The sequence below is a fragment of the Corylus avellana genome, chromosome 6, assembly GCF_965113065.1.
Source record: "Corylus avellana chromosome 6, dhCorAvel1.hap1.2, whole genome shotgun sequence".
NCBI classification, from domain to species: domain Eukaryota; kingdom Viridiplantae; phylum Streptophyta; class Magnoliopsida; order Fagales; family Betulaceae; genus Corylus; species Corylus avellana.
Genome location: NC_142495.1, coordinates 15,297,039 through 15,309,151, shown reverse-complemented (window position 1 = coordinate 15,309,151; position 12,113 = coordinate 15,297,039). Strand labels below are relative to the sequence as shown.

The window sequence follows — 12,113 nt, the reverse complement described above, 5'->3', positions numbered from 1 at the left end:
TTATTCTTTTATGGAAGTTATACGTTGAGGCACATGAATAATCCTTAAGTTTGCAATTTTTCTTATAGGAAAATGTATTTTAGAATTGAAATTTGTGATACCATTTTCCTAAGCTTTACTACTGTATAGAAATTTTTTGGTTAGTAGCAAACAAAATAGAAAATGCAGATTTATCCAACCCCCCCAAATATCCGTGCAACAAACAAAACCTAGAGTTGGTACAAATTATCTTTTTCTATATTAAAATTGTCCTTTGCACAATCCATGCCAGGCTTAAAAAAAAAAAATCACATGTTGGACCTGTTCTTCAATAAAATCAAGACTTGCTATGAAACTGCCTTGAGTAGTCTTTCTGGGAAATCTAGCTCCATTTTTATTTTCAATTTTTTTGTTTCTCATACTAACATTTGCTTGAAATAATTTGCTCCTAGTGCACATTATGTTCAGCTATTGACAGCCTCAAGTACATTTTCTTTACAGCCTCCTCCACCTGTTAATGATACCAATCCATACAATGTCTTTAGGCCAAGGGAGAAAGCTCACAGACTTCACACAAGAAGGGTAGGTATTGAACTTGGTTCACTTTTGCGTTTCACTTAATTTTGAGTGAGAAATTCTCTTGCTAGATATTAAAGTTTGAAAACATCAGTCTCTAAGATTCCTTATGGTGATCTTTTGTTCAGATGCAAAGGAGGGAAAATAATGTACAATCATTTGAAAAGCTTCGTCAGGTTTGCACTACTTTCATTTAATTTATTGCTGATTTTTGTGCTTACTATGGTCTCAGAGTTATTACTCTGCTGCAAATGAGTCGGGCCCGTGTTCGGCTAAAGTTGACTCATGGTTTGCTTAACAAGCTTGAGCTCACTTGTGAGGAAATTGCTAAAATCAAGTTTGGCTTGGCTCATTTAGTTTGATGAGCCCAGGGATGGCACCAGCAAATATAATTTATGATGTACTAATTTAGTCTTATGTGTGTGTGGGTAAATCATAACATATATGCGTGTTGTTGTATATCCTGTATGTTGATATACATAGGCTTTTGAGCTTATAAGCCAAGCCTGGCCGAGGAAGCCTAGAAAAGGTTGAACTGGAGCTTGTTTACTGACAAGCTTGAGTTTAGTCTCGAGTTTGACTCAACCATCAAACGAAGTGAATTGAGCCAAGATATGAGCTTAAGCAGGTTCTAGTGGCTCCACTCATTTGTTGCCATAGGCATCACTAATGTAAAACTAGTATTTCATCAAAGCAGCTGCACTTTCTACAACCAGTGCTTGATATCCTGCAGTTATATGAATCAGTAGTTTGTTATCCTTGGTGGTACCTAGTATTTTCATTTGGTTATTATTTTCGTGTGAAGTTTTGGATTTCCACTTGCATATATATTAACTTTTGGTGCTTTATTGTCTGGAAAATATCTATGCAATGCATGTTGATGCTCACGATGACAATCATACTTATTGACTAAGGAAGGGGGGCAGTTATTTTTAGATGCAGCTCTTTGCTTAGCCATTTTGCTTTTGCACCATACCTCGTGTATATGGTAATGTTTGTGGGTGCTGCTTAATTCTCTTTTCATATCTTGGGGAATTGCCCCTACTACATTAAAAGGAGGAAGATAAATAGGAAAGCTCAAAAGAAAAACAAATCTGTGCAAATCCGGTTGTAGAGTAACGACATCAGTAAAATCTGAAAATGAAGTCAAAGTTTCAAAAAGAAAAAAAGATACATGTGATAACTAAAAAGTGAAAAGGGGAAGGGTTATGCCTAAATGACATGGTTGGAAGTATTGAAGAAGGATATTATAAACAAGAATGTGAATGAGAGTACGTTCTTAGATAGAATAGAATGGTGGAAAAAGATATCTATGTCCAACCCTAGTTAGTTTGAGAAAGCATCCAGCTTGAAAAGGTATTAATGGAGCTGACCCAGTTAAGGTCAGATTAAGGCGTAGTTGAGGCTCTTGTATACTTTCTGTGTACATGGGTTGCGCTCCTTTGTGCGTTGTTTGAATATACATTATTTATTTATTTTTCTTATCAAAAAAAATTTACATTATTTATTTTTTTAAAAAAGGTGGATCCCTTTTTCCATGTGTAACCATACTATGAAGCCCCACATTTTCAGCTACAAGTACCCAACAAATCCACCTTGAAGTAGAGCTGACATTCTCTGAAGAGAGAAATATTTGATGAACCAGAGATTTATGGAGCTCTATTCTTAGTTTGTTTGGTGTTGATTGGGTTATGCCTAGAAGTGTGAGATTTGTTGGTGAGTTGGGCAGGTCAGGTAGGGCATGTGAATATTATGGAAGTATGGAGGTTGGCTCCATTGTATTTAATGTGGTGCCTTCGGCAAGAGCAGAATGCTCGGAGCTTTGAAGATATTGAGAGTTCGGTGATAGAGTTGCAAAGGATAATCTTCAACAATTTATATGCTTGGATGTTAGCACATCATAGCTTGCTTTTTTCTACTTTTGTTGGGAATATTGCATAAACGACAGATGCAAAGCAGAAAGTAAAATTTTCAAGCCAAGATCAAACCTTTCAAAGAACATGTGAAGAACTATGCTATTTTAATATGAACAAGAGCAGAATTACTTGTTGTACGGCCACTCCTTGGTTATGGGGCAAAAACTTTTTCTTTTTGCTCCTCAGGAAAAACAGATTAGCCTCAGGGATCTTGAGACCTTCAGATCTTCTCACTAATAACTAAATATAACCTAGAGAGTGGGCTTTCAATTACTCATCACAAAACTTTTACTTATTCTTGAGTAAGTACTGAAGAGCTAGAGGGAATTGGTGATTTGTGAGAGCTACAGAGCTATCTATTTATAGGCTTAGCATACTAAGAGAGAGGCAGTTCCAACCCATGTAGGTTTAGGAGTAGTAGTTCTAACCCATGTGGGACTAGGAGTAGTAGTTTCAATCCATGTGGAACTAGAAGCAAAGTCCTATCACCATTAGGACTAGGGGGCATGTGGCTAGGGTTAAATTGTACCCTAGCCGCACCCCCACTGTAAATCACGGCTTGGGTTGGGTTTTCACTCCTAGCCCATGCGCCTACTCCTCTAGCTTGGGCTTTGGTTTTATCCTTTAGCCCATACCCTTCCTTATGCATCTCTATGCATTAATTCTCTTTAGCCCAAATAAAAGCATGTACCTAGTTAATTTACATTAGCTTAGTGAAGGACCCAAATGAAAAAATAAAACTAGCTTAATAGGCCTGTGACCCAGTCATCTCTATATCTGTCACCACACTCCTATTTAATTACATTTACTTCCGCTAAAGAAATGTAATTGCACTCTAGTATTTATTTTTGATTAATTCAATTAATCCCTTAGACATTCGTAATATTGACTTTTGATTCCTTCATGAAATATTCCGTAGAGAATTAAGTCAATAATACTGTCAATTTAATTCTTTATCTCTTGTTCCTTGAGTACCCAATTTAATCACAATTATTCCCGGACATGTGAAACTCTTTTCATTATGTATAAATATTTTAGTAGTTCTTTACCAAAATCCTTTGGCCAGTGACTAAGAATAATTAATCTATTAAATCTATATCAAGGGACTATTTCTTATCATTTTTCTATAAAAAACTATGGAGACTTTTTTCATTGTCACTTTTTTAGGAGACATTCTCTCTCTCTAGAATGTCTCTCTCTCTCTCTCTAGACTCGGATGAAATTCAAAATTTGAATTTTTGAAAGTTTTTTCTGCGATCGGTGGCGCGGCTGGTGCTGCGCGTTAGGGTTCGGCGTATGGAACGCAGATTCTCTTTTGAAGCCAAAACCTTCTGCCTTTCGGCAAAGGTTGGGTGTCCTAACCTTCGTCTGGAGGAGAGGAGAAAAGGTTTCGTGGGGTATATTTACGCGAGCATTCGGTGTTCGTCGTGGTTGGTGGAAACGGTGGAAGCGGCGATTCAGGTTCAGGTGAAGGAAGAAATTGCCAAATCTTACCGTGAGGGTGATAAGGCCACGATGGTCCACGGGGGAGGTAATAAGGCCGGAAGGTTCTTGGAGGTATCGGTGTTGGCTGAGGGTGGTCGTAAGGGAGTCATTTGGCTTCCGGAGGGACGTTTTGGGAGGGGCTGGCGGCGTTTCGCTGGAGAGCTTCGGCAACTGATGGCGGCACAGATCAAGTCGGATGGTACGGCGGAGTCGGGGGTTCCATCTTCGGCGGGGTTTCTAATGGATGGTCCTTCTTTGGGGGTCGATTCCGGGAGGTCTTTCGTGGATGTCCTTCGATCTTCTCCGGGCGTCGAGGCGAGAGCAGTTGAGTATCCGAGGTCTCTCGATTTGCTTCCGGGGTCGTCTTGGTGGGATTCGGAGTATGACGGTTTGGGGTTGCGGTCTGCCGTGGATTGCTCTGCGTTGGAGAGCTTGTCTTCTCCTCTGGCGGAGGCGGCTGGTTCAGTGAGTTTGAGGAAGAAGAAGAAGGGCAAGATCGGTATTAGTGGATTGATGAGGCTTCTAGGGCAAATCCAACGTAAGTTGGACTGGGTCTGTGCAGGGGTTGTCTCGAAGCCCAATCGCAGGAGTAAAAGGGCTCGTTTTTTGGGCCTATCAACTTCTGCTTTGGGTTGTGATTCCGGGTCGGTCTCTGAAGTGGGTTTGGGTCAAAATTTGGATCCGGTTCAGCACTTGGATCCGGATTTCTCAGATCCAGTCCATAACTCTTTCTCATTACCTTTGGAGTCTGTATCGGCTGGGATTCCTCTAGCCTCTGAAGAGTGTTTGGAGCCGTTCGCTAGGTCTTCTTTGAGTTTGCAGGTTACCGGTTTGGATTCCGGCGATGGGTCTTCCCCGGCAGTGTTCTCTCTCTCTCCGGTGCGAGTTTTGGGCGAGATTGTTGGGTCTGCCGGTGACGGGTCCTCTCAGGGGGCTACTTTTTCCCTTTCTGCGGAGGCTGTACCGGCGAGCACGTTGCGCAGGGACTGGGAGGGCTCTCTTTCTTCGATGCCTGAAATCTGCCGGGGTGCGTCTGTGTCTTCGGAGATTTCTGATTCGGCTCGTCTTTCTATTCTCAAGGAGGCCGTCGCTGTTCCTTGGGAGGTGGACTCTCCGGCGAGCTCTTGCAGGGATAGGGAGGTTCCTTTTTCGGGGGAGGAGGAGCTGGTTGTTCGTCCTTCTTCTCCGGAGAAAGGTTTGTTTCGTCGTGGGTTCTTGAGTCCGAGAGCTGTCTCTCCCGCTCCGGTGGTGTTGAAGGATTCTTTGTCTTCTAAGGGAAAGGACCCTGTTCTGGTTCCCTCTGCGCCGGTGGAGGTTCAAGCTGGCTGTTTTCTTTCCCCTGCTACTACCTCATTGTTCTCGTCGCAGGGATGCACTTCACTCTCGACTACTTCCCTTCTCGATGGGGCGGCTGAGATGGGGAGGAGTCTTAGCCGTCCTTTTCCTCGCATGACAGAGAATGGTACTCCCATTTACTCCTCTAAATCCTCGTCCCAACTGTTTTATACCCGGAGGGTGAAGGAAAAAGTCGCAAAGCAGCTGCATAAGAACAAGGATCTGCTTGCTGAGGTTGAAGTTTCTGCCCCTAAGGTTGAAGTTTCTGCTTCTAAGGTTAAGGGGTTGAGGGAGCACAATAATCTGGATTGCTCCATCTCTCCGGTGAAGGGCCGGCGTCGGCGGGGTTTTTTGGGATCGAAAAATGCTTTTTCTTTTCCCCCTGAGGTGCACTAGGGTTCCACCTGAGATGCACTAGGGCTTTTCTTGGGGTTTGGTTGGGTCTCTTGTATTCCCCTTTGGATGGGTGTTTGGTTTGATTGGGTTTTTCTGGGTTTTTGATTGGTTTGTTTGGGTTTTTTCTGGGTTTTTCTGGGTGTTTTGATTGGGTTCCTTTGTATACTTTATTGTGTACTTAGAGGCGCTTTGCGCTTTTTTTGATATATACTACATTACTTATCAAAAAAAAAAAAAAAACTATGGATTCCATCTTCAGAAAAGTCTTCTTACAATGCTACATTTGATCATCAAACGCAAGGAGAATGTTGACCACAGTAAAAGTCTCACTCCTTAATGCATCAAAGTGACATGTAGTTGACATCTGAGTTTACAATCCTCTTAAGATTTATAATCAATATTATATGAAGTCAGGGAGTTACAATCATTCCTTGATTAAGAGGGGTCTAGCCGTAATAAAGGCAAGAGGGTGTAGGGTGTGGGTTTTGGGTTCCATGTTTAGTTTGGGATGCTTTGAGGGGGTTTTCCTTTTTTTTTTTTTTTTTGTGCTTTTGCTTTTCCTTGGTGTCCTTGTGTATACTATACTTCTAGTGTACTTAGGGGCGCCTCACACATTTTTTTAATATACACTTGATTACCTATAAAAAAAAAATCATTCCTTGATGATAGTGTTTGTAAGGAATGACAACTCCTTTGGTCCGTTCAGTGCATTGCATCACCATGCTTCTGCACCAACACTTCAACCTGAAGTCTTTACTTCTCTTTGATCAAGATAAATCATTAGGTTGATGTGCTACAATCTTATGTAATGGAAATGCCCAATTCCGTTGACTGCGAACAATAGATTATGAACTTGTGAGGTTTATGGTTAAAATCTTCCTATGTGATAACCTCTTTACTCACACTATAAACTATATTTAATACAAGTCATGGACCATTTACATGCAGATTGTGTATAATCAGTAACAATAAGCATCTAAATAGATTATATGTTATATGCTCAATTAAATAAATCAATGAATAACAACTATATTCAATATCAACTAAAATGTCTTACAATTAAACTTGGATTTTTGGGCGCTACCCCAACAATTTTGCAATTTTTTTGAACTTATGTTTATCTTTTTATCTTGACTAGGGGGCTCTCTTGTATATTAGGGTTGCGCCCACTACGCTTTTTAATAATTGAATTACTTAACTTTTTTTCCTCTCTTATTCATCACGAGAGAGAGACAAAAGGAAAACTGCCTTATAGTTTCTTCTGTCCATGAAAGCTTCTTAAAAATCAGAATTTTGAAATGTTAACTGCTAGAGAGAGAAAAAAATGGTGTCAACAAAAGGAAAACTAGTTTCTTCTGTCCATGAAAGCATCTTAAAATTCAGAATTTTGAAATGTTAACTGCTTAATATGTAAGGAACCATGTCTAGGTGTCAGATACTCAAGACTTGTTTGAGGTATTGGTGCATGATGGCATAGCTGAACTACTAAATTTCCTTTTTTTTCTTCATCTTTACCTTAAGGTAAAATGAAGCTTTTGTGTATCATTAGAGATTTATCAAATAGAAACTCAGTCACTCTACGATTAGAAATGCTAGATGTTTCGAGGACTCGTCTAGGAATATTGAGGACCTTCTTCACTTTTTCTTGTACACCCTTTTCACTTGGACCGCTGGCTGGCTAGCGCCCTTAGTGATCAGCTTTCCTGACTTCCTTTTTATGTTCTCTTATTATTTTTTTCCCTCTTAGTCGCTCTCTTGTATACTCCCTGTGTATTAGGGTTGCGCTCCTCTGCACTTTGATAATATATCTTTACTTATAAAAAAAAAAAAAATTTTTTTATTTCAAACAGAGGCATGTGGAATACATCCAATATGTGTACCTTTGTCTGCTGTCCCTTACAAGATTAAAGTCTTGTATAACATATCATTGAAGCTAAACGGGCTTAATTATAGTAGCATTATAACATGATGTCCTAAGCTCTGCAGCAAGATTCGTATCTTTGTAAGTTTGTGTCTTGGCCTTCCATGTAATGTTTCTTTTATGGATGGCATACGAAATGGTAGTTAGTTGATTTGTTTTATCACTGTTCAACTTCAACAAAAAAGGCATTAAATTATGGTAAAGAGGAGGAATACTGGAATAATGGATGCACAAGTATTCTAATGAAATAGAGAATGATGCATTAAGAGTTCATTGGTGAAAAAAGAGAGAAAATTCAAACTTTAATAACCATGTCGACTAAATAGGCAATGCTGGGTCAGCAGAAAGCTGGGCAGGCACCCACGAAACAGATAATGGTGGATTGAAGCGCTTTGTCTCCCAGCTTACCCACAGAGATATACTAGAAGTGTGTTTGCTAAGTGGGTTGTCTAGACTATAGTTAACCTCAAATAACAAGATACCATAACTAAAATCATTAAAAAAATCCTGTTTTGTAAATCAATCTGGGCCCTTTGAATTATCCATGAAAAAGGTGTGATGGTATCACTTTTGCTTTTCTGCTCTTGAATTTCTTTTATTTGGATTGTGCTGGTTGCATAAGATGATTTTTGTCCTTAGATGTATTCTGGAAGAAAGAATACACTTCATCTATCAGAAGCATTTATACGTTTCTGTTGTCTTAGTAATTTATTTGTGATTTGTTGGTAACAAATAAATGATCAAAATCTTTACCTTCGGTTTACCTACTTTCAGGTCAGGCGCAACCTGGACCAAGCCAAGACCATTTTGGAGGCCTTAATTAAGGTTGTTCTTTCTAATTGAACTTTCAAAATATATCCTGGGTAGTTTCATCTAATCCAGGAATGCAGATCTCCTGTATTGAAATGTAAGACTCATTATTCAGTATTCGATTTTGTGCAGAGAGAGGAGATAAAGAGAGAAGTAATGGAGACTGAAGTTAGCCTTCAAAGGATCCAAATGAAGTATAAGGTATGCAAATGATGTGTATTATTTTCTTTGATCACATGTATATCATGGAAGGCTACAGTGATTTTCTGTTTTGTGTATGAATTTGTTTAGAGAATTTACATTCTACATAGTTGCATGGTATTCTGACAAATGACACTTGGTGTTTTTCTCTGTACTTGCTTTTTTGTTCAAACTCAATTTCTTTTCTTTTCATTTTTTCGTTATTTTATTTTTTAGTTTTTGTGTGTATGGACCATGGATTTAGGTTGCATTTCGATTGGCAAGAACTTTCGTAGGCGCAATGATAGGAATGTGATCCTTCTTTGGTTGTGTACAAAGGACGAGAAAGAATGGATCATTTGCGTCTCCAGTGTTCCTTTGCTCTTGATCTTTCTTTGGAGCCCATTGGGTTTCACCAACTTCTGTAGTTCAGTTGTTGAATGGTGTAGGGATTGAATGGAGAGCAACTGCATCCCGTCTTATATGGTGTGTATGATAGAGGAATTATAGCCTTGAGTTTTCTCGAGGCTCTATTGAATGGGTTTTGATGCATCCGCCTTTTGGTTCTCTGGGTCATTCTTTGATGTTATTGATGATGATAGGTTTAGTACCTGATTTTAGTTTTCCTTCTTTTTTTCCTTATTTACCCTCTTGGGTGCCCTTTTGTTTCCTCCGTAGGAAGTACTTCAGTTGCTGCCTGTGCTGCCCTCTCAAATGATAGTACTGATTATGAAAAATGAAAAGAAAGTAACCATTCTTAATCTTTTTGAAGACTTCCGTGGATAATACCTGAATTTGTGTAACACCTTGGCTAGATTGTCATTTGCTGTAATGAATGTGGATGCTAGGAATATGGCAATTCCATGCTCGGAAAATTATACAGAACTGGGATATTTCAGCTAAAGATTTCCTTTATAGTGTTAGCTTCTAATATGCATCCTGGTGGGTATGGTGTAGAACATGGAGAGAATCCTACCCAATGTGGTTTAAAAATGTATGTTTTGCATGTATGAACTGTAATCTTCCTTGTAATATTTTAATCCTTGCATCTACACTATGTTTGAATAGCATGAATGTAATCCTTCATCTATTCACTTTGCCATCTTATTAATCATATGGAAGTGATTAGAGGGGTGGATCTTTTGTGGGCCATGTAATTGCCAATTCAATTGGTCTGAAATCTGTTATTAATTGTTGGCTGACTTATGGGTTTTCAGCATGAAACTGAGCTCCTGGAAGATAGCTTGGCGCTTTCTGGATTTGCACCCTTCTCTTGCAAGTTTGGTTCTAGCGAAGATGAATATGTGGATTCAGATGACCTTGCAAACAGCCGCCCCCGAACACGCCCTTCTGTAATACAGAATCCACCTATGACTGACTCCAACTTGGTAATGGTTCCCTCAGGAAGCATGAAGCAAGAGTTTAGGAGGCGACATGTACAACATGGATGGCTTCATAAAATGGTATTCCAATAGCCCTTCTGCCCAATCTCCTCCTCTTGCTTCTTTTTTATGGAGCAGCTCTTCTCTCTTCCCGCTGTTTTCTCCTCTCTCCTCAGTAGGGAGACAGAATCCAAAAGTAATTGCTGAAATTTTTGTCGGTATCAACTGGACCATGATATAGCTTAGAAAAAAATAAAAAAATAATAATAGAAAAAAACCCAAAACTAGGCGTGTGTATAAAATGGTTTAGAAAAAATTAACCCTGTAAAATGTGGTAGTATCTTCTTTTTCTCGCAGAATATCAATTGTATCACAGTATGAACTCTTATGCGGGATTATATGATGCAGGATCCTCTTGAACCAATTTTGTTGTTCACGAAACCTCTAGTTCCAGAAAAGTTGGCAGCTTCAGGCATTGTACCGCCATCTGATAAGTCGTCAACAAGAAATAATGTGTCTGCACCACCTTGTACATTTCGTGGAAGAATTGGCCGAGGTGGCCGGATAATTTTTGATAGATTGAATCCATTGTTGCAAACTCCAATTGACTGTGGTAACTCTTTTTATATACCACCAAAACCCCGGTCTTCGACATATAATTGATTTGGTTACTTGCCATTGTCCAAACCTCTAACTGGGATGGGGTACCTGCTGAAAACAGACTTTCAAGTGATATTTATTTGGATGATACAATAGTGGGCTCTTGAGGAATTGTAGAGTTGATGAACATTATGTTAGGCGTAGAAGTTGGGCATTAGTTGGGGCAGGAAGCTGGATTTACTGTATTTTTTTTGTTTTCATATGCTGATGTTTGCTTAAAATGTATTCATCTGCCCTGTCTTGCCCATGTTAATTATTACATTGCTTAAAACATGCTCTCTTTTCCTTGAGGATCAGCGCCCCAACGGCCACAAGAAAGTTGCAGAAACTATATATATATATATATGCTACTGTTCATCGTGATAATATGGTTGTGCAGATTTGGTATAAGGAAAGAGAAATTTGAACTGCTATTTTCTCCAGAACTCCTACAACGGTAACGCCCCGACCAGATAAATGTGATAATTTGCGTTATACATATGGTGCTATTACTATTCCTCGGTACACCTGACGGTGGAAATATGCCATAAAAAAAAAAAAAAAAAAAAAATTTTACGTACACGAGGAAATATGAGTCCACAACTTAATTAAGTAGAGATATCAATCAACCATGTGTGACGTGAGCCCTAAAATTTCTCTCTTGGTTGTACTGAAATTCCCTTGCTTTAATGTCATTTACAGAAATTACTCTACACATTTCCTTTAAATTTATTTTGGTTTCCGTAGATACAAAAATTGAAACATTACTTGAAATCATTAATTCCACTACCACTTTCTCATGCTCAATGATCGCATTCATCATAACAATAAATACGTACTTTACTTTTCTCTTATCATATCCTAATCCTTCTTACATTTTCCTTTAAACTTTTATTTGTTTCACTTTGGGGGAATGGGAGGGGGAATCTCCACATTGTCGTTTCTTGACCAATGCCATGTGAAGACCAGCCACTATGCCTGTTTATTGAACCATTGACAAAGCAAGATAACCATACGATTTTATTTCATTTCATTTTTTCCATTCCTTAACATTTCTTACACTTTTGGGGAGCGGGAGGAGGAATCTTCACATGGTCGTGCTTGACCATTGCCATGTGAAGAAATTGCAAAATTCATGCGTCGGCCTTTCCCACTTGATCATTGCCTTAAGACACCACGTGCCCAAGAAATAAGACTCTCTCCGGCCAAAACTCACACTTCTTGAACTTAGCAAATAACTTCTTTTCTCGAAGTATTTCCAACACTGCTCGTAGATGGTCCTCGTGTTCTTCACGACTCTTTGAGTAAAATAAGATGTCATCAATGAACAGGCGCATGAGCCAACTCGAACAACATAACTAAACACTCATAGTGGTTGTACCAAGTTTTAAATGCAGTCTTCTATATATTTTTACTCTTGATCTTCAGTTGATAGTACATCGACTGAAGGTTTATCTTCAAAAAGAAACTCGCTCCTTGCAACTGACCAAACAT

The 12,113-nt window shown here is 39.2% G+C and overlaps 1 protein-coding gene across 2 annotated transcripts in view; it reads left to right on the top strand.

The window, feature by feature from the left end:
• Positions 1-11,006, top strand: part of LOC132187628 (uncharacterized) — a 29,633-nt gene extending 18,627 nt beyond the window's left edge. For both annotated transcript variants that reach the window (XM_059602006.2, XM_059602004.2), the window contains 6 exons: positions 481-561; positions 684-731; positions 8,383-8,433; positions 8,551-8,619; positions 9,816-10,061; positions 10,389-11,006. In XM_059602006.2, the coding sequence (XP_059457989.1) occupies positions 481-561; positions 684-731; positions 8,383-8,433; positions 8,551-8,619; positions 9,816-10,061; positions 10,389-10,643 (750 nt within the window). In that variant the 3' untranslated portion in view covers positions 10,644-11,006. The remainder of the gene's footprint in view (positions 1-480; positions 562-683; positions 732-8,382; positions 8,434-8,550; positions 8,620-9,815; positions 10,062-10,388) is intronic.
• Positions 11,007-12,113: the final 1,107 nt, after the last annotated feature.